The 20,257-nt window shown below is 37.0% G+C and overlaps 1 protein-coding gene across 6 annotated transcripts in view; it reads right to left on the bottom strand.

Annotated features, from left to right (window-relative positions):
• Positions 1 to 4,575: 4,575 nt before the first annotated feature.
• AGTR1 (angiotensin II receptor type 1) overlaps positions 4,576 to 20,257 on the bottom strand; it is a 47,353-nt gene continuing 31,671 nt past the window's right edge. For 4 of the 6 annotated variants that reach the window (XM_054585174.1, XM_054585177.1, XM_054585176.1 and 1 more), the window contains exon 2: positions 4,576 to 6,535. In XM_054585174.1, coding sequence (XP_054441149.1) covers positions 5,410 to 6,489 — 1,080 coding nt within the window. In that variant the 5' untranslated portion in view covers positions 6,490 to 6,535 and the 3' untranslated portion in view covers positions 4,576 to 5,409. Of the gene's footprint in view, positions 6,536 to 8,666; positions 8,690 to 17,219; positions 17,278 to 20,257 lie in introns of those variants that run through there. The other 2 variants (XM_054585178.1, XM_054585179.1) reach the window with 2 other exon arrangements.

Below are 20,257 nucleotides of genomic sequence, written 5' to 3'. Positions count from 1 at the left end.
TACTGATTTGGTAAAGATTGGAGGTTAGTGGGTTATTTTGACAGGAAACCCATCCTTAGCTGGCATAAGAAAAAAGAGGTCTAGAAGGTAGAGCTAGCTTCTGGCGCAGAAGGTCAGATCTCAGACAGTGTCATAAGGACTTGGTCCCTCTCCATTTCCTGGTCCAGCCTTTTACTATGTTGGTTTTATTCTTATGCTCCCCGTACAAACACCAGAAAATTCCTGCTTCCCCCTTTGGAGTAACCAAAGGCCTGCAACAGCTTTCATATTCACTTAGGTCCTACGTAATGAGAAAGACTATTTGTCTGGTAGTTCTTGGCAAAATCAGAAAATTTATTTTAATTGGGTCCATTTAGGTTACGTGCTCATTCCACTGCAGTCAGAGGAATAGGATGGGCCAATTTGCTTAGGTCTTATCACATCCCCTGTTGGATGTGGTGGCAGTGGGGATAGAGCCTTATACAGACTCTCTCTGCACTAAATGTGGGGAGGGTGGGCACCCAAATGGAAATAAGGGGGTTATTTCTGGAAGAAGATGGGACAGATAAGGGGACTCAAGAAACAGCTATGAAGGTGATCTCATTAGTGAAAGGAATTTTTTTTTGCACCTCTATTGTCCACTTGCTACATGAATAAATGAGAAAGGCAGTTACTTATTTGTAAGGGCATCAGATTATTTCCTTGACCATTCTTTCTCTTTTTGTGTATGTGTGTTGAAGATCTCCGATGATTTATACTGAGGTGCAGCTTTAGAGAGTTGCCCTAGTGTCCTCTGATTAATATACTTTGCTTTGTATCCATTGAGTATGACAGAAACTTCTCTGTAACAGCAATAGCCAGGGGAATGAATCAGTAAAAATGACTGGAGTTTCTTCCATCACACAGTGCTGGCTGATTCCCAGTGTATCTGCTCAGGAGCCTGCATATATGATGGTCTCTTTTCAGCAATGAACTCTATGAGGACTACTCCCTGTTGGTTAACACCACCCATCCTGCTTTCTATCTGCCATTTTGGAGAATTAAAGCTTTTTTTGTGAAAATTAACATTTAGCAACTGTGTGTGCCAATATGGCATAGCAGAAATTCATCAGACTTGGAAAGGAAGTTCTGTGAGATATATTCTTATTTCTCATCCTGTTCAGTTTTTCAAAAGAAGCTTTAAAAGACATGGAAAGAATCAAGAAATGGGCCCAGGGGCATATATGGCTCATCATCATTTTGAATTCAAAACAAAGTAATCATAATAGTAAACTGGCTTTTAATAGTTTCAAAATTAACATCATTTATTCATCAAATTTACATCTCTTGTGCACAAAGATAAATATTTTCTGATTATGCTGCTTGAAGGGCAAATCTCAGGGTGTTTAAATTCTTAAAGGGTTATGATATAAAGCTTCTTTGTGTATGAATGATTTAGAATTAAATATTAAGCTAATTCTTTCATTCTAAGCTATTGTCTTAATAAAAGACAATAATCTAACTCTGGTTCTTTCTGATTGCCCAAATTCATGTTTTGGACTTGTTACTTCATTTCTCGAGTAAGGTGGGTGGACTTGTTGAACAAAGGACTTTTCTATTGGATTTGGGAGGGTAGGATGCTATGTTGTCACACTCTATGAGATCTAGACAATGTCCAAGTCATGGAGAGAGGGGAGGGTTTAGGCAGCTGCAGGCCCTATATTCGAGCTCTTAGGTGGCGTGGAGTGCTCATTTCTTCTTTTTTCTTTACTATTTCATGGTCCAAATCATATTTATTATAATTTCTTGGGCAAGAAAAGAGTGTTTTTACCAGTGTGTCATCTCAGGGGGAAATCTCAGTTTTCAGTAATTTACAGTAGTAGATGCTGAGGTCCTTATTCTTAGACACATCCAACTACAAGGCCTTCTATATCATTGTAACTCTTCTCCTTTAACACACATACTACTGGGTGTCCTGGTCATCACCCTCTCATAACAAGACACATGAAAAAGGGACAGTCCACAGGACTTCTTACTAAGAGAGAGACCAAGCTATTTTAGGCTCTAGACTGGTATTTTTCCTGCTAGATGGCTGAGAGGTGATGTGCTGTCCACTTCAGAAGGGAAACTCTCATCAGTTTATCAGGAAGGAATACATGCAGAATGCAGCTATAGATCGCTATATTCTATCGCTTGATTAGAGTGAAACATAGACGCTGGGTTCAAAGTATGAGGTGGGCAGGGATACAGATGGATATCAGACATAAGTGAAATGAAGGATGCAAACATTGCTAGGGTTTTCTTGCCTTTAGCACAAATTTCACTCCCACTATTACCTGTTTGAAGAATCCTCAGGGAAAGACTTATTGGTTCACTTCAAGCCTGGACCAATTGGCTGGCATGGGGATCAGGTTACACAGGAAAATGGTGGTCCTTTCCTTGAGTGAGGTAGGAAATTCCCATGATAAAGGACACTGCACAGATAGTTCCAGAAGTGTCCACAACACAAATATTAGACAAGATATTATGTTTTAACTGATTTAATGAAAATGTTAAATTTGGGGAATCTGACTCTCTTATTATGAGTTCCAACATTTCACCTTTTCCATTCCTTATTTCCTCTACATTTATTATTTCTTAACATTATTTATTTTATTTTTGATTACAGTTTGGATTCAACACTATGTTATATTAGTTTCAGGTAAATAGCACAGTAGTAAATTTATTTGTCATCCTCATCAAAGCCTTCACATAATGCCCTTGAGTTCTGTTGGGTCCCTAGATCTTTATGGTTAATATTCATTTCTGCATAAATTTTAAAAATATTCCAAAAAATAAGAAGTCCACCTAACCTCTAAATAATTTCATTAAGAATAAAATCATGACATCCCATCCTATAATTTTGGTAAGTAGAGTCTCAAGGTCAATATTCATCTTGCAAGATTAATCATTGAAGTTATGAATACCTATTTCACAAAGTGGAGTGGGAAAAAATCACAACATAATTTGACAAAATAAAAATGAAAACAAGGCTTGGAACATGTCCTTCACACCAGATAGAAGGTATCTGAATACAATTACTTATCAGAAATCCTATAACTATAACTTATCAAATGGTTCAGTAAATTTATAGTACTTGTAATCATTTGGATTAGGAAGACAACTGAATAATAAAGAACTATCATAAAGCTGACTTAGAGGGATTTCAAATAGGGTAAGTTTACACTATAACTTGGGATGAGCTAGTATTTATGTTTTAGAGGCAATCTTTTGTGAAAATTGTAAAGGAACTTTGGAGTTAATGGCTGGCATTATGTTAGTGAAATTTAAAAATACGTGAAAGGAAAGTAATACGAAGCATGTGGAACCACATATAACTCTATCTATTCACAAGATAACTCTCTCCTTGGGGATGTGAATGTGATAGGCTGCTTTGTGCAGATTCTGCACAGCCCACCAAGGCCTCTCTGAATGGCCCACATCCCACAACAGCTACTTTATACACCATCCCCATCCTTCGGCCACCAGTGACTGCCTGATGAGTGCCTCGCCCTGGCCTGTGTGGACTCCAGGAGCAGCAATGAGGAAACTGCCCATAGGGAACAGAGATGCTGCAGTACTTTGTTCAGGGAAGTTTCCTCCTTGCTTGTGGCACCTGGATCTTTAGCGTAAAACTTCCTTTTCTGCTGAAATCTAGTAAATATTCCATGCTGCTGAGACTGGGGTGAGATATGTTCATGCATAGCTGCTAATACTGTAAATTGTTTCAAGCTTCCTGGAAATATTGGCAATATATAATAATAATATCAAAAAGTTTGTATCTGTGTACTCAGTTGTACCACTTCTAGGAATGTAGTTATTATGAGTAATTTTTCAGATTCATGCACTTGAATGTTCATCACAGTGCAATTTATGATACAAAAAAATCAGAAAAAAAGCTAAATGACTCAATTTGGGGACCAGTTCATTATATTAGTATGTGTCATTATTTTGTAATGTTATACAATTATTTAAATGTTTTAGAAAAACATTTAATGGTGTAGCAAGCTACTATGTTATGGCATTAAATGGAAAATCTGTATAACAAAGTACTATACACATTATGGCTCCCATACAATGATTTATATATGTACTTTTATATAATGAATTCAAAGAAAGTATAAGAAAATGCACCTAAGTGTTAAAAATGGTGATTTTTGTGTGAAAAATCTATACATGACTTATTTTATGCTTTCCTATGTCTTATAAATTTTCCACAGTGATCATCTATGTAACTAGAAAAGTCCTATTATTAAAAAATGAGTAAGATAATGTATTATTTTAGCGTTATAAGGAATGAGTTTTTTGTTGCATGAAAAACCTTGGAAAATTCAAAATGAGATATTTATTCCATGTTGTGCAGGGGAATAAAATGTATTCTTTATTATTTCAGTGGCAGGATATAACAGCTATAACTAACAGTAGTAAACCATCAGTTGTATCAAAATTTAAATGAAAATATGTTCATACTTATTCACAGTTGCCTTGTGTTAAAAATAAATCAGCATCTCTTTTAAGTAATGAAGATGAAATACATTGCAGTAAAATTATTTTATTTTAATGTAAATATAACTTTACCAGATTTTTATCATGTAACAACAGTTTAGAGATATAGATATACATATACATATATATGTAGAATATATACTTTTTCAAACAATAAGGCATTCTTTATGATATATAACCTTTTACCACAAAATATATATACTTCTCAGATATGAAATGAAACTAATGACTACGAAGACCTTATGACCTGGGACCAAAGTTAATATCTTTACAAGTAGTTTAACATTTATAATGTGACTTTAGTACCATCATTATACAAATAAGCCATTTAGCTGGCATGTTTTGGCAGTGTGAATCAATAAGACACTAGTTAAATTTCACAAGTTTCTGAAACTTGACAACCACTGCTTAGCAAGCCTTTGTATGAAATGTGATGTGTAGTAGCACGTACAAATGGACCACAGTTGCTAATGGCTAAATAGGCACAAAAGCTTTACTGCCCTTTGGAAACTGGGGAGAGCAATCTTGATTTCCTGTTGCTTCTCTGAAGATTTTACATATTCTAAATTCTTTTAGGTGGAAATCATAAATAGCAGAACAAGAGCAGCCTGGGGAGATGCATTTCTGCCAGTCAAATTTTCCCAAATCATCACAGGCTGACATTGTTCTTTGGGCAGCCATCATCTATCTAATGCAAAATGTGGCCAAATGCAGCTTTGCTTTCTTTTGTTGCAAAGGAAAAGCTTTTGTTCATAGCTTTGGAAAAGTCCGTTCAGTCTACATAATTCACTTTCTTCTTAAATTTCTGAAAAGCAGCGATGCTTATTTGGTAGGGAAGTACTGTAGAGGAATGTGTCTCTTGCTCATTTTCCCACAAAATTACATCACAGACAGGTTTCAAGTGTGTTACTCAACCTCAACACATGGGGCAGGCTTCTTGGTGGATGAGTTTCCATTATCCGAGGGGCGGTAAGAAAGCGTGCTCATTTTTGTTGATAAACTTGAGTGGGATTTGGCCTTTGGGGGGATGTACTTCAGAAGCTGGAGAAAATATTTTTTAAATTTTTTCCCAAGAAAGCCATAAAAGAGAGGATTAAGGCAATTGTTAAAATAAGCTATGCAAATAGTGATGGGCATAGCGGTGTCAACAATATCTGTGATTTTACAGTCACGTATGATGCCCAGCTGAATCAGAACATCCAGGAAAGTGAATATTTGATGGGGAACCCAGGAAAAGAAAAAGAAAAGCACAATTGCCAAAATTATCTTGAAAATATCATCATTTCTTGGCTTGTTCTTCTGAATTTCATAAGCTTTCTTCAGGGTTTTCCAAATAAGAGTATAACTTGTAAGAATGATCAGAAAAGGAAACAAGAAACCCAGTATATTCTTGGTTAGGCCCAGCCCTATGGGGAGGGTTGAATTTTGGGTCTCGTAATGGAAAGCACAAACTGTGATATTCGTGTTCTCAATGAAAAATACGTTTCTGTAGATTATAGTTGGCAAACTGGCCAAGCCAGCCAGTAGCCAAATAATGATGCAGGTGACTTTGGCCACGAGCATTGTGCGCCGGAGGCGGGACTTCATTGGGTGAACTATAGCCAGGTAGCGATCAATGCTTAGACATGTGAGTAGAAACACACTGGCATAGAGGTTGAAACTGACACTGGCTGAAGCGATTTTACATAGGTAATTGCCAAAAGGCCAGCGGTATTCCATAGCAGTGTAGACGGCCCATAGGGGCAAAGTCAGTAAAAAGCATAAGTCAGCCAGTGCTAAATTCAAAAGAAAAACACTGGCCACAGTCTTCATTTTCATGTAAAAGTAAATGACAATCACCACCAAGCTGTTTCCAAATATTCCCACCACAAAGATGATGCTGTATAAGGTAGGGATCATGACAAATATGTAATTGTGCCTCCCAGCTTTGGGACAGTCATCTTGGATTCTTTTAATACCATCTTCAGTAGTAGAGTTGAGGATCATTTTGACTCTTGAGTTAATTAACCTCAGACACTAATGCCAAATGCACCTGGAGAAAATAAAAAATGGAAAGGAAAAAATTAATTTTCAGTTTTAAAAGAATAGTTTTATTTTTCAGACATAAGTACAGTAACTCAACTTTAGATTAAAAAAAAAACTAGATAATATTTTCTGGAGAAAAACAGAACTAATGAAGTCTGGATTACATCTTTAAATTAATTGTTAGAGCATATTGCTTTTCTGGAAAGTGATAATATCCTCCAGAAAAATAAAAGTAGGGTTCTATGTCAATAAAGTTATGTAGATTCTTTGTGTGTTTTCCAGAAGTAAATTCTAGCTTCCAAACTGGTTAAAAATATAATCTAAATCTAAAAAAACACTACCAAATTAAATTAGTTTCTCAGAAAGCTTGAGTTTTTCCTGAGGTAAGCAAGGCCAATTAATTTATCTTTAACCTCAGAAGTGTGACACATTGGTATCTCATTTTTAAAATAATTTCTTTCATTGCACAATCTTTACTTAGGTATATACATAGCATCCTCCCTTAAGTGATCAGAAAAGCTGTCTCTAGGTTACTGGTCATTGTCGGAATTGGTTTAGGACAGGATAAGAGTGAAGGCTCAAGGCTTTGGGGACTAGCATTCTCTCCATGATTTTTCAGGCTGCTACAGGCAATAACCACATTCATTAACTTCCAACTCAGTCTAGCAAAAGGGTCTGAATCTCCTACCTTTCATGCCTGCCAGCCATTTCTGGAGTTAACTTTAAGATTAACCATCTGTATATCAAGGATGTCAAATGACTAAATTAAATCAGGATTATCAACAGGTTTTTAGTGGGGGTTTGAGATAACAGCAGTTCTTTAGGATTCTGGGAAGAATCAGATGTTTACAAAAGAGTTCCATAAAGACTTCTGCAAATATTTGCTCCAATATTTTATGTAATCAATTATTAAGCTTTTCATTTATGTGCTTTAGAAAATCAACCTATTCTGCCTTAGAGAAGAGTCCATCAGAAAACCCTTGGGAGGGAGGCTGAAAATGCTGTGAGCACCCCACCACAGGAGGTGGCACAGGCACACCGTAGTGAAGGGCAGCGCTGGGTCAAGATCTACCGCTACACCAGGAACAGGTCCCTAGGTGAGCATGACTGTGCATTCTCCTGGTAGCAAACTGTCCTGGGCAAGAAAAGAAACAGGAATAAAACACTACTGTTTTGCCCAGGAAGGCCGTGTAGCTGGGTGTGGCATCCTGGAGAGTGGCATGACCATGAGCACCTAAGGCAGTATCCATGTTGATGCCAAGTGCTGCTGTGAAAAAGATGAGGTTGAAGTAGGCAAATTTTAAGAGGTAACACTCGGAAGAAAGAGATCCTTAAGTGGCTACTCTGCCTCCCCTGCAGAGGCAGTTATTCTCCCCATCCAAGTTTTTGGTTCCATATCCTCATTAACTTCTTCCTTTGTACTTAGCCTTACATAATCAAAATCTCTTTCTTCTCTTGTCATTCATGGAGGCATTACCATTCATAACCAAGCAAATGTCACATCCTCTGTGGAGCCTCCCTCACTTTTCTGGGCAATTGGCTGTTCCATTTTCTGAGCGGCTTTGGTATTTCGGATGCAGGTTTTGACATTATAGGGTAATGGTCTATTGACATATCTGCCTTCTTCACTGGTTTTTCAGCTGCTTGAGGAAAGGGCCTGTTTACCAGCACAGGCCTGGCACATTCCAGGAGGCACATGATAAATCTCTCATGAAGAAGAGAGTGAGTGGACAAATGAATGGATGAATAGCATATAACCTAAAAGTTAACAGTATAGACTATTGACAAATTTCTATGGGGCTAATAAAATTAATTTACATTCTGCTTCTGAAACCAAAACCAAACCAAAACAGACAAAAGAAAAAGGCCCTTCATATTTTTAGAAATCTGCAGTTTACCAAAACAAAAGATAAAAAGACAGAATAATGTAATAGAAACTAGGGCCAGGCTCTCAGAGAGGTATGACCTATTTCTTCACTGAGAAGGATTTTCCTACACTTCGCTGATTTTTCGGTTCATTTTATTATAATTACTAAAATTAAGCCAAATTAGAAGCATAAATTCATTTAGGTAAACAAATATTCTCTATTAAAATTAAATGCTACATTAAAGGTTTATGTGCTAGCAATCATTTATACCTTAATGTGGATTAATTTACTTAGTTCTCCTAACATCTAGTTGAGATCAGTTGGATTTTGCCTAGGAAAAAAATGGAAATGTCAAGGTTAAAGAAATTTCAAAGATTAAAAGTAGCCTGGGTGAACTCCATAACTGAAAACTAGGACAGAGGTAAATATTTGTTTCAGCTTGGACACAAGGGCACTAAAAGATAGGAAGGAAACAACTTGATGCATTAGGATCTCTGGGGTGTCCTGAGCTTGGGTGCAGGGAGGAAATTATCCTCTCTTTCTTTTTTCCTCTCTTGACCCTACTTTGAGGACACACAGCTAAGGCTGGGTTCATTAATCCTGTGTCTAGAGTATGTGGAATTTTATTGACAAAGCTGGAACTCTAACCATCATTTGTAAAAGAATTTCTGTGGGAAAAGGTTTGTGTTTGAGAGGACCAATTTATAAACATTAGTTTTGGACCCTAATTCCTTCACAACCTGAGGTCAGCCTCTCCTTCAGTTCTCATCAGTCTAGATTGGCTAATATTGAACATGTGAAAGGTTGTTCTAAACAGCTAGGGGAGCATCCCTGGGAATTGTAGTGAAGTATTTATTTTTTTAATGAATTTATCACTTAAGACACTCTGGACATAGCACTGAATATACTAATTGGAAGAAAAATTTACATATATATATATATATATATATATATATATATATGTAATGGCCAAGACTTCCTACCTAGTAAGGAAACAAGTTTTCTCATATTTGAGGGTAGTGAAAGATGGAGAAGATTTTTTTGAATGATTGAAAGAGCAGGAAGAAATTCAGGGAAGCAGAAATGCAAATAGTGCATTTGGTGGGCAGTTATCCCATATTCACTGAACACCTACTATGTGCTGGGCTCAGGGATGTAAAGTGAATAAGGTCACACTCCTTCTACATTTGAGTCTAGTTGGAGGCACAGGAGCCTTAAAGAGAGAGTCATCTCTAACATATGGAACACTTAACCATATAAGAGGCCTGTGGGATGTTCTGTGTTTACCACTGACCCAGCCTGGTGGTAGGGTGTGGGTGAGGGGTCAGGGATGCTTCCCAGAGAAGATGGCATTTGGATTTGGAGTTAATATGGAAAATAGAGTGGTTAAGACTTAAAGGCAACCAGCTGACCAGCCAAAGTGGGGTAGAGACCGTGTCATCGCTTGAACTTTCCTTTCTTACAAATGCCTGCAGCAGTATCCTCCATGGGAAACTGCTCTTGCAAATTGACAGATATTGCACAGCCTCTGGGAAGGGCTGTGGGGTCTGATGTGCACTGGATGGGAGGGTAATATTGGCCCTCCTGGTGTGTAAGAAATGAGAAATAATAATATTCTCTGATTTGCACCTTTTTTTTTTTTGCACAAGCATTTATAGCGATTGCTCGCTTTCTTTTTCTTTCTTTCTTTTTTTATTTTTTTCCTTTTGGCCCCCTTCACCCATTTCTCCCACTGATTGGCTTCCCAGCCTGAGGGTTCTCAGGAAAGCAGGAAAGTGGAAGTCATGATTGGCAGCCATCTTAGTGGGCTTCTTTTCTCTAAGAAGTGGAAAGTTGGCTGTTTGGGTGCGCTAAAGAAGAGAGAGATGTGTTCTATTAGGAGCCAAATTTGTGAGTGCTAGAAAGCAGCTACACTTCAGTTTCATCCATTTCTTCTCCTAGAGTAGGATAGGTAGGAGCGATACTGATGAAGAACACAGGAGGATCCACTTCCCTCTCTTCTTGGGTCTCACTGTAGCTTTTACCCAGGCAGGCTTCGTGGGTCACATGAATTCTACAGCATCATTCTTTCTTGGAGGAAATAAGACCGGATTTGGAGTCAAAGTACTTGCAATGGAATCTTCCTTTGCCACTTACAAATCTGTGTGCCTCTGGGTAAATCACCTTATTTCTCAGAACATGAGCCTCATTTTCCTCATCTATAAGAAATATGAACAATGATCCCATTGCACGTGATTGTTGTAGGGATTAAAAGAGATAATGGGAAAGCACTGGGCGTATCTTTCAAATATTGTTTAATCAATGTATTTTATTGGAATTGTTGCTATTATTTTTTGAATGCAAAGTAAATGCTGACTCAGTCATGGGTCAAAAAAGCGTGGGAGAATTAAAAAGAAGGGGGAGTTTATTATTGATAAGCTCTTTTTCTTGCCATGAAAAGACTAAAAATATCAAGCTGTTGTTCTTTCAAAGTATGAGTAAAAAATAATCATAAGCAGCTGAATAAATGTGCCGTGAGTTAGGTGGGAACTTTCAGTCTGCTGCAAACACAAGGTTGGCTCATGGTGGCCACACCACTTTAATCTATTGCTTGCTTTCGTAGGAATTACCTTGTATTCCTTGAGAGTTTCTCTGGCTCTTAAAAACAAGAATGAGAAAGAAGTTTTTTTTTTTTTAAATTCTAAGAATATTTCCCCAAGACTTATGATTAGAATATTAATACCTTCTTAAACTTTCAGACAGGCCAAAACCATTCTAATTAAATTGTTCAATACCAGCTCCTTTTAAAAAAAATTAGTTTGTAATCTAAAGGAAAAAAATACCCCATAGTTTCCTATGATAATAAAAAGAGAACTAAAAGACCACGTAATTATATTTTAGAATAATTTTCTATCAAATTACCTTTCTCAAATTCAAAAAGAGTAGGCCAGTATTTGTAAGTCATTTGCTTATTGAGCTGGATAGCTCAATAAACTGTCCTGATCAAAAGTCATTCTCTTTATTGCTCCTGTTTTATAATTCAGACTTAAGAAAGCAACCGCTGCTGTGTGTGTTTCTCCCAGAAGTGAATGAGGCACTCTACCGGGAACAACTGTTAGCCACTATCTGTGAATTCACTGAATTATAGAAGTTAGCATTAAAATTTTTAGAGTTTCTACTCTTTTCCCCTGAATCTACGTGGTCTTATTTCTTAACCTTCTGTTCTTATTTTATAGTGTCTGTTTCTACCCTTACTCCCTTAAACATTTTGAACATCAGTATGGTAAGAGCCCCTATCAAATTTTACTATTTGTGCTTTTTTCATATACAAATTCTATTTTTTTTTTTTGTAGCCTTTGACTGTGAGGTCATATGTGATGGGAATTAACTTCCTTAGGAGGCCTGAGTGTCTGCATGGTGCTCAGTTGTGGAATTTCTTCTTAGGCATTGAAAAGTTTTTAATGCCAATTCTTGGCCTACGTTCTAACTTCATACTTTGTCTGCAGATACTACAGATGAGGCCCTCCACTCATTCTCATATTTTGGTTGGTATACTAAAGTTTTCTACTTTTTGGTCACAATAGACAGTAACTTTCCAGTTTCTGGCTTTAACCAGAAAACCTAATTTCAATTGTTTTCAGTATATGAGTCTAGTTGTCTTGACTTCCATCCACCCTCAAGAATTCATTAGAACTTTATCTCAGCTGTGTATCTGCTGTTGGTTCTTCTCTGGCCCATGTGTCTATTTAGAGTCATGATGCGAAATTTCATGTGTTTAGAGAAAGAAGTGGAATGTCCAAGACTGCTTAATTCATTGTCTTCATCTTGACTGGAAGTTGTCCTGCACATTATTTGGAGATGATAGTTAAGCTGCTTGGACCCAGTGAGTTTTGGATTATAGTCTGACCTGTCTTCACATCCTCCCAACCCCATCATGCCCTTTGATGAAACATACATCATCTGGGTGGCACTCTCCTCGGCGCTGGCAGTCATGAAGAACAGAGCAGGGCAGAGAGCCTGCCCCTTGGGGCAAGTGACCAGAACTGCTTTTGAGTCCAGTGCACAGGAGAATGCCATGCTTTTGGTTGGCGATCCTCGCCTAACTTTTCTATGTTAAATACTTTCCTCGGAGGTGATTTTTTTTTTCAATTGTGAAATTCATGGATAAATATTTCTATTAATAGAAAACATTTCATTAAAATTATTAATGCAATATTAAGTATTTGAGATTCAATCTCCTCAGACTTAAAGAATGGCCATGTGATATGCCCAAGAGGTGAACAGTGGTTCCTGGCCCTCTTCCCAAGTCAATGTCATCCACTGTGGCCTGCCCTCATAGGAAATGAAAGCAGTGCATGCTGCTTTCTTATTGCTGCACATAACCAATTGTAACCAGCTGTGGTGATGGTGGTTAAATGTTCTGTCATCTTCAACTTGTCCTCCCCTTTGCTTCATCCTAACTAACCCAAGATTTTAAATAACTCAGGTTTATGAAAGAATATTCAGATGTTCCTTCCAAGTTACAGTATACATTTTTTTCATTTTTTAAATTATTATTATATTATAGTTGTCTCAATTTTACCCCGTTGTTCTCCTCTAGTACATATTTTAAGGAAAGTAAAACGTTAATCCCAAATTTTAGCTTCTTGATACCTTAATATCTAATAGTGTAACATTAAACTACAATTAAATCTCTCTCCAGTCCAGAAACTTCTGTTTATTATAAATTATCATTTATGCAACTCAGTTGTGCTGAATACCCCAAGCCTCCTGTACAATGACCTTTATTCCTATGGTATTTCCTCTTACACTTTTGTATCCTAAATGCATGGCTGTTTTTGTTGTATGATTTCTTTATTTTTTTTTTAAATTTCAAAAAGAAAAACAGAAAGGGATGAAAAATATGTGATTAAGTCTAATCATGTCCTTACAAATCTTCCTCTGACATGTTGGTATTAGTAGAAAATATTCCTGTTATGTTAAACACAGAGGGCCACAGAAGGCTTTCTAGTGAGCCTAGAGAGTAGGGCTCCAGAGATTAGGAGAAAAGGACATTAAAATCTAACTGGGAAGAAAGCTTCTATGTAAATAGATCCTCATCCTCTTATACTCCCAAATTCTTCAAATGTATGGATTCATAGAATTTCCCTGAGGGCATCACAAACACATTGCAAAGGATCGGCATCTAGGCCATCAAGGGGCAGGCAACATCATTTTTAATAATCTGGCTTTTGGAGACTCTTCACAAGCTTTTTAACAAATGGGAAAGGCAGCACCTGTGTAGGCACCTCAGTCAACAGCTGCTGCTTGATCCAACTTCTGAAGCTACTCCAGTTTGCTTCTCTGAGACTAAATCAGTGGCAGAAACTGCTTATCTCATTTCAATTTCCATTTTAAGGGGGATGAGGAAAATTATTAAGCAGAGAAGGGAGCACTAACTGATTTATACCCTTAGAAGATTATAATGATATTATATTATTTATATGCATTATGAGTTTTATGTTAGACATTATTGGTCGCATGGCAATTTATTTCAGATTAAAGTTTTTAACATCATATAAATCACATAATAAATTTTAAATGAAGCTGGAAGGATTAAATATTCAATATATTGTATATATTTCCCCAAATTGCCCAATTTCCTGATTGCAGTAGGTCTTGAATGATAGCCCACTAATTAGTTCTGCAGTGTGCAAGGAGACTAGTTCTAATTTTGGTTTTTCCACTCACTAGCTAGCTATGTGACTTTGAACCAGTCACTTAGCTTCTCTGGACTTCTGTATCCTCAAAAAGCTAGTACACGATTAAAGAAATCTCCTGAAACACTGAAATTTCAGAATCTTTCTTTTATATAGGCATGCATCTTTTGAAGACAAAGGCAATCATCACTTGACAAGTAGAAATGACCTAATAAATCATTAAATTAGCCAATTATCTGTTTATTATCAATATAAATATTATTAATGCCACGATGATTTAATAATGTTCCATAATTAAATGCAAAAACTCTTTATTAAAAGAAATGAAAAAAATTCTACTTTTTAATGAACATAAATAAAAAACTTCACATAATTATATTATAGTGACAGTGTAGTTCCTCCCCTAAAGCCCCTGCCCTCCCCTCCCATTTTTTAAATTAACTATCTACTCAAAGGAACGTTTCCCTGGCACAGCATTTGGAGAGCTGCTTGTGACCGTTTGTTAATGAGGACAAGGTTACAGGTTTTGACCCCATCTAGACTAGCTGGTTTCACTCCATTTATGGCCAAAGACTCTGAGCCTCTTAGGCATCCCCTGTGATATTCTTTGGCAATACCCAGTGAAAGAGTAAAGACAGATTGAATCATGGTTATAAATCAAAATTAAATGCACGCACTGCAGTTAGACAATCAAGATGACATCATCCTCTGAAAAGGATGGCACAATGTGTTATTGTTAAGATAACTCATATAAAATGAACCTACTCTCAGAGTCTTTGTGGGGAAAAGTCCAACTTTTTAAAGTTCAGCAATTAGTTAAGGTGGATTAGTTGCCCAGATAAAAACATAGACATGAAAGTAGAGAATTGTAAAAGAATCTTACAGTAATGTTATTTAGAAAAATATTTTGAAGTATTATATTGTCAATGTTTTGAAAAGTTAAATGGAGTTTAGTCCTAAGAAAATGAATTCTATAAGGGTAATTTTATTTGATTTAGCCATAGTCACATTTTCTCAGACATTTTTTGTATGTATTATACTTCTTTACTTTTTATATTTTACATTAAAATGCTGTAAAACAGACACAGCAGGCCGGTCTGATAGCGAATGCACTGGACTACAGTCATGTTGAAATGCCTGCTCTGACCAGTGATGACACAATCATACTCAGGAAACTTAATCTCTTACTTTGTTATCCTTTAAATATTTTAAAAAAACATTTAAAATGAGAATACCAACCCCTGTTCTCACCTCTGATTCATAGACTGTTAAAGGTAAAAAGTGAGGTCTTTGAAAAACAAAAACAGTTTGGAAATATAAACTTTCTAAAATGTATGGGTAAGCAAAATGAACTTAATGAAAGAAAACTCAGAATTTCCAATTACTAACAAAAATTTTTCACTTAAAAACTCAGAATTTAAAAAAACAATTGTGGTATAACTGACACACAACATTACATTAATTTCAGGTGTACAACATAGTGATTCGATATTCATACACACTGTAAAATGACCACTGCAATAAATCTAGCTGACCTCTACCACCATACATAGTTAGATTTTTTCTTATAATGAAAAGTTCTAAGATCTACTTTATTAGCAATGCTCAAATATGAAATACAATATTAATAACTATAGTCACCATGCTGTACATTATATTCCCATGACTTATTTAAAACTAGAAGTTTGTACCTTTTGACTCCCCTTTGTACTTCTTGACTCACCCATTGTGCCTGTTACGCCACCCCCTGCCTCCCCTGCAGAGATCATTAATCTGTTCTCTCTATGAACAGCAGACATATTTTCATTATTATAATCTAATGCTTTTATTTCTGAATCATAAGGAGGCACTTGATAAAACTAAAAGAAAGGTAAAATTGTAGATATTGTATAGCTTTTACATTTAGTATTCATGACAAAAAATGTTTGGCTACAGAGTAGGGCACTTGGGCTAAGTCTGGCCAACAGATATTTCCTTTGGCCCAAATGCATTTACAGTTTTTGGAATTTTAATCCTCTATAGTTCACTAATTACTACCACTCTGTTTTCTGATGCATTAGGTCAGTGCTGTTCAAAAGAAATATAATATGAGTCACATATGCAATTTAAATTTCCCTAGTAGCAACATTAAAAGTTAAAAAGAAACAGATCAAATTCATTTAAAATATATTTTATTTAACCCAAAATTTCAACATGTAGTCAATATAAAAATTACTGATGGTTTTCCATTTCTTATGTAAGTCTTCAAAATCCAGAGTATAATTTATGTTTACAGCACATCTCAACTGAAAGTAGTCACACTTCAAGTGCCCAATCAGCACTTGGGGCCACCTAATTGGACAGTGCAGCATTAGGTGCTTCTGTCCCCTAAGTCACCTACACAGCCCTCCAGGCAATGGTTCTGAAAATGCCCCTGCAACAGAAGCATTACCATCACCTGGTACTTCCTTAGGAATGCAAGTCTCAGGCCACACCCTAGACCTACGGAATCAGAAACTCTATGGGTGGGGCCCAGCAATCTGGGTTTTAATGAGCTCTCCAGGCGCTCTTTTTGGCACCTTAATTTGTAACTCTAGTTTATACGCTGATAGTCATGATTTATGGGCAAAACCAAACCAATAAACAACACAAGTACCCTCAGCTAAAATGTTTCATTTGGCTCTTCTGAGACTTTAGAACCTGAAGTAAGTACAACAAACATCTAAGCACAACCTCAGAATTACTCATTAAACTATGTACAGTGTTTCTTTGAAACATTAGGGACCAATGTGGCTAAGGGCAGCCCAACAGGATGTCCCTTGCACCTACTCATAGAGGCCTGAAATTTCTTTAAAGTGGGTGGGTGATACCCACCTCCATACATCCATTAGGGTTAAGATTTACTTGGGGAAAGAAAACACACTGACTTGGGTGAGAGCCAGAGTCAAAGTAGTGGGTGAGCAGGGTTAGGGGAGCCAAAAGATCTGGGCCAGGTACAGATGCACCTCAGAGATTTGACAGTTTGGTTCTAGCCCACCACAATAAAGCAAGTTATCACACTAAAACAAGTCATCCTTTTGCTGGGGGAGGGTCTTGCCTTCTGTTTGTAAAAAAATGCAACACCTGTGATATGCAATATAACAAGGTGTGCCTGTACAGGACTTACCTCTTATGAACTAGGAGGCCTTCAGCTTTTTGTTTAACCTGTGACTCATTTTCTTCATCTGGAAACCATGATAATGATAATGAAGTTCATGAAAATGATCAAGTAAAAAATATATGTCCATTCTGGTTCACAACATTGTTTGGAACACCAAATGACGTCATGTACGTGAAGATGCTATGAGATCCCCCAGCTTTGAGATTTTGTTAGTGTTACAAAATTTACACTACGGTGTTAATGACTAATTTTGCAGCTGCAAGCAAATTTGAGTAAGAAGGATTAGAAAATGACTGAAGTGGAAGAAGCTAAAGTACCAGAAAGAGGTGGAGAGGCTCAGAGAAGGGGGCTGGTAGGCACTGCTGATAAGCTACTTGGACCCAACAATTTTTTCAGCTCTAATCATTCTCTTAAGTGTCTATGTAATTTTAAAAATTAAATTACAATGATACTACACCAATGATTGTAATAAAAAGTTCCAGGGCTGTCCAACTCACAGCCCTGGATGGCTATGAGTGCAGCCCAACACAAAATCATAAATTTATTTAAAACCTTTTTTTTTTGCTCATCTGTTTTCATTAGTGTTTGTGTATTTAATGTGTGGCCCAAGACAACTCTTCTCCCAGGCTGGCCTAGAGATGCCAAAAGGCTGGATACCCCTGGAACTTTATACCATTCTATCTCCTATTATTTAGCCGTCTATTTTCTATGTGGGGCTACTTGTGTTTTCTAATTAAACAGCGCGTGATAAGAGACATGGATGCTGGGCCAATAAAAGGTAAACAACACTGCCAACTAAAAAATACGATGAAATACTGGTGACTGTTACTTCCTGTGAAAACTTCATTAGCAATAAATGAGTTACCAGATGTCACACATCGGATTTGAAATTAAAATATATTCCCAGTATTAGTGTGCAGTCTGAGCAGGAGGGAAAAATGTACTCTTCCTGAGGGAGCTACACAAGATGATGTACCACCTCTGCTTTTGATTTTTGTTGTAAAATAAAATGTGCCCCTTGGTTAGGAAAGTGGGAATAGAGCCTTTCTGTATAGAAGAGCTATGTAGTGAAGTGGCACATTATTCATGTAGCAGCAACTCTGTAATGCCAAGGAGAATATTTTTGAACATTTTGTGCCACACCAAGACTGCCATCTCCTCTTGTTTTTAACTTTGCTATAGCAAGTTCTCCTCACATCTTCACTTTCAGCAAGCGATTCCTCCTTTCATTACCTACAAGACTGTTCAACTCAGCAACTGTCGATGTCAACTCCACTCTTCCTGAACTTGCACTAACAACCCTTTTAGTGCTTCACTTCCTCGTGGGATGTTAACACTCTCCTTCTGTTGCTCCAGCTAGCTGAGCTGACTCTGTTCTTGTGCCTCCAATCTGAAAGCAGTGGTGGTTAGGAAGGGAACCCCTTGGTAGGAAATAGGACAGCACAATTTCACTTGAGCCAGCAGAAATCTCAAATAATAAACTGGTGTGTTGGAAACATGTAACATTCTTTAGCTTTTATGAACAAATATTGGCTGAAGAAGGCTCATGTTCCTTTGCAATTTCCAAATCTCTACAGTTACTCAGTTCCAGCTGGAAACCATGGTTGTTTGAAAAGTTATTTTTTTCTTGCCAGTTTTTTTGGTTGTTGTTCTTAGATGAAGCTTGTAAATAAAATTAAGAGGGTGAAAGTGAGTTGTTACTGTCAAGCTTCCTCTTGCAGGAATACTTGTATAGAATTTCTTGACACACAGAAATCACCCAAAGCACTTAAAAGTTTATTTCTGGATCATTAACAACTCATCAGGTGCAGGGGATGCAGGAGCTACTGCTCTTTGCTTCAAATAAAGGAAATGGCATCCTTGAAAAGGTTAGTTGGGTTAATGTGGACAGTGTCAATTGGAAATTTTCAGCTATGTCACTTCAGCACAGGGTGAGAAACAAGTGTTCACATAAGCTTATTTAATGTACAATTATTTTATTTTTATACTCTTCTGTGTATTTGCTGGTATCTGATTTACAAGGAAGACCTAAAATATTGAGTTAATATTAACAGTGGTAACATTTGATTAATTGGATGCTTACTGTGTGCCAAGTATTGTGATAATTGCTTTTATATGTATAAGAGCTGTGTTATGGACTGTGTTCCCCCTCAACTCACATGTTGAAGCCTTGATATCCAATGTGACTATATTTAGCAATAGGGCCTTTAAAGTGGTAATTAAGGTTGAATGAATTCATAAGGTTGGAGCCCTAATCTAATATGATTGGTGTCCTTATAAGAGGAAGACACCATGACTGTGCTTGCACAGAGGAAAAGCCACGTGAGCACAGTGGGAGGGGGCTGTCTGCAAAGTGAGGAATAGAGGTTTCATAGGAAACAACCCTGCCAGCACCCTTGTCTTGAATGTCTACCTTTCAGATCTGTGAGAAAATAAATTTCTGTTGTTTAAGTCACCCAATGTCTGGTGTTTTGCTATGGTTGCCCAGGCAGACTAATATGAAGCCTCTGAGGGGAGGCATCACTATTTCCACTCTTCAGATGAGGAAACAGGTTTAGAGAGCAGGTCTTCACATTTTTGATATTCTAAAATTTCAAAGCCCAGGGTGTTTTTTTTCTTTCTTCTTCTTTTTTGTTGTTGTTGTTATTGTTGTTAAGGTCATTTCTTCTGAATGTAATTCAATGCTCCTTAATTGGGGGTAATTTTGCCCTTCAGGGACTTCTGGCAATGTCTGGAGACAGTTTTGTTTCTCACAACAGCGGGGGTGGGGGTCGGGGTGGGGGTGAGGGGAGTTACTAACATCTCATGGGCAGAAACCAGGGATACTGCTAATCATCTTACAGAGCACAGGACAGGACCCCACAACAAAGAATTATCTAGCCTAAGATGTCAGTAGTGCTGCTACTGAGAAACCTTGTTCTAGTTCCTACTTTTTCTTTCAGTGCTTAATAATCTGTAGTTTTAATCTTTTAGGGAGTAAGTTAATTGTATATTTATATATACTTATATAAATATTGTACATTGATATATAAAATATATACTAT

Source organism: Pteronotus mesoamericanus, unplaced genomic scaffold, assembly GCF_021234165.1.
Source record: "Pteronotus mesoamericanus isolate MK-2021 breed Mesoamerican mustached bat unplaced genomic scaffold, CSHL_Meso_final contig_82, whole genome shotgun sequence".
NCBI lineage: Eukaryota > Metazoa > Chordata > Mammalia > Chiroptera > Mormoopidae > Pteronotus > Pteronotus mesoamericanus.
Note: the sequence above shows the minus strand (reverse complement) of the source record. Positions and strands in the feature narration are given on the sequence as shown.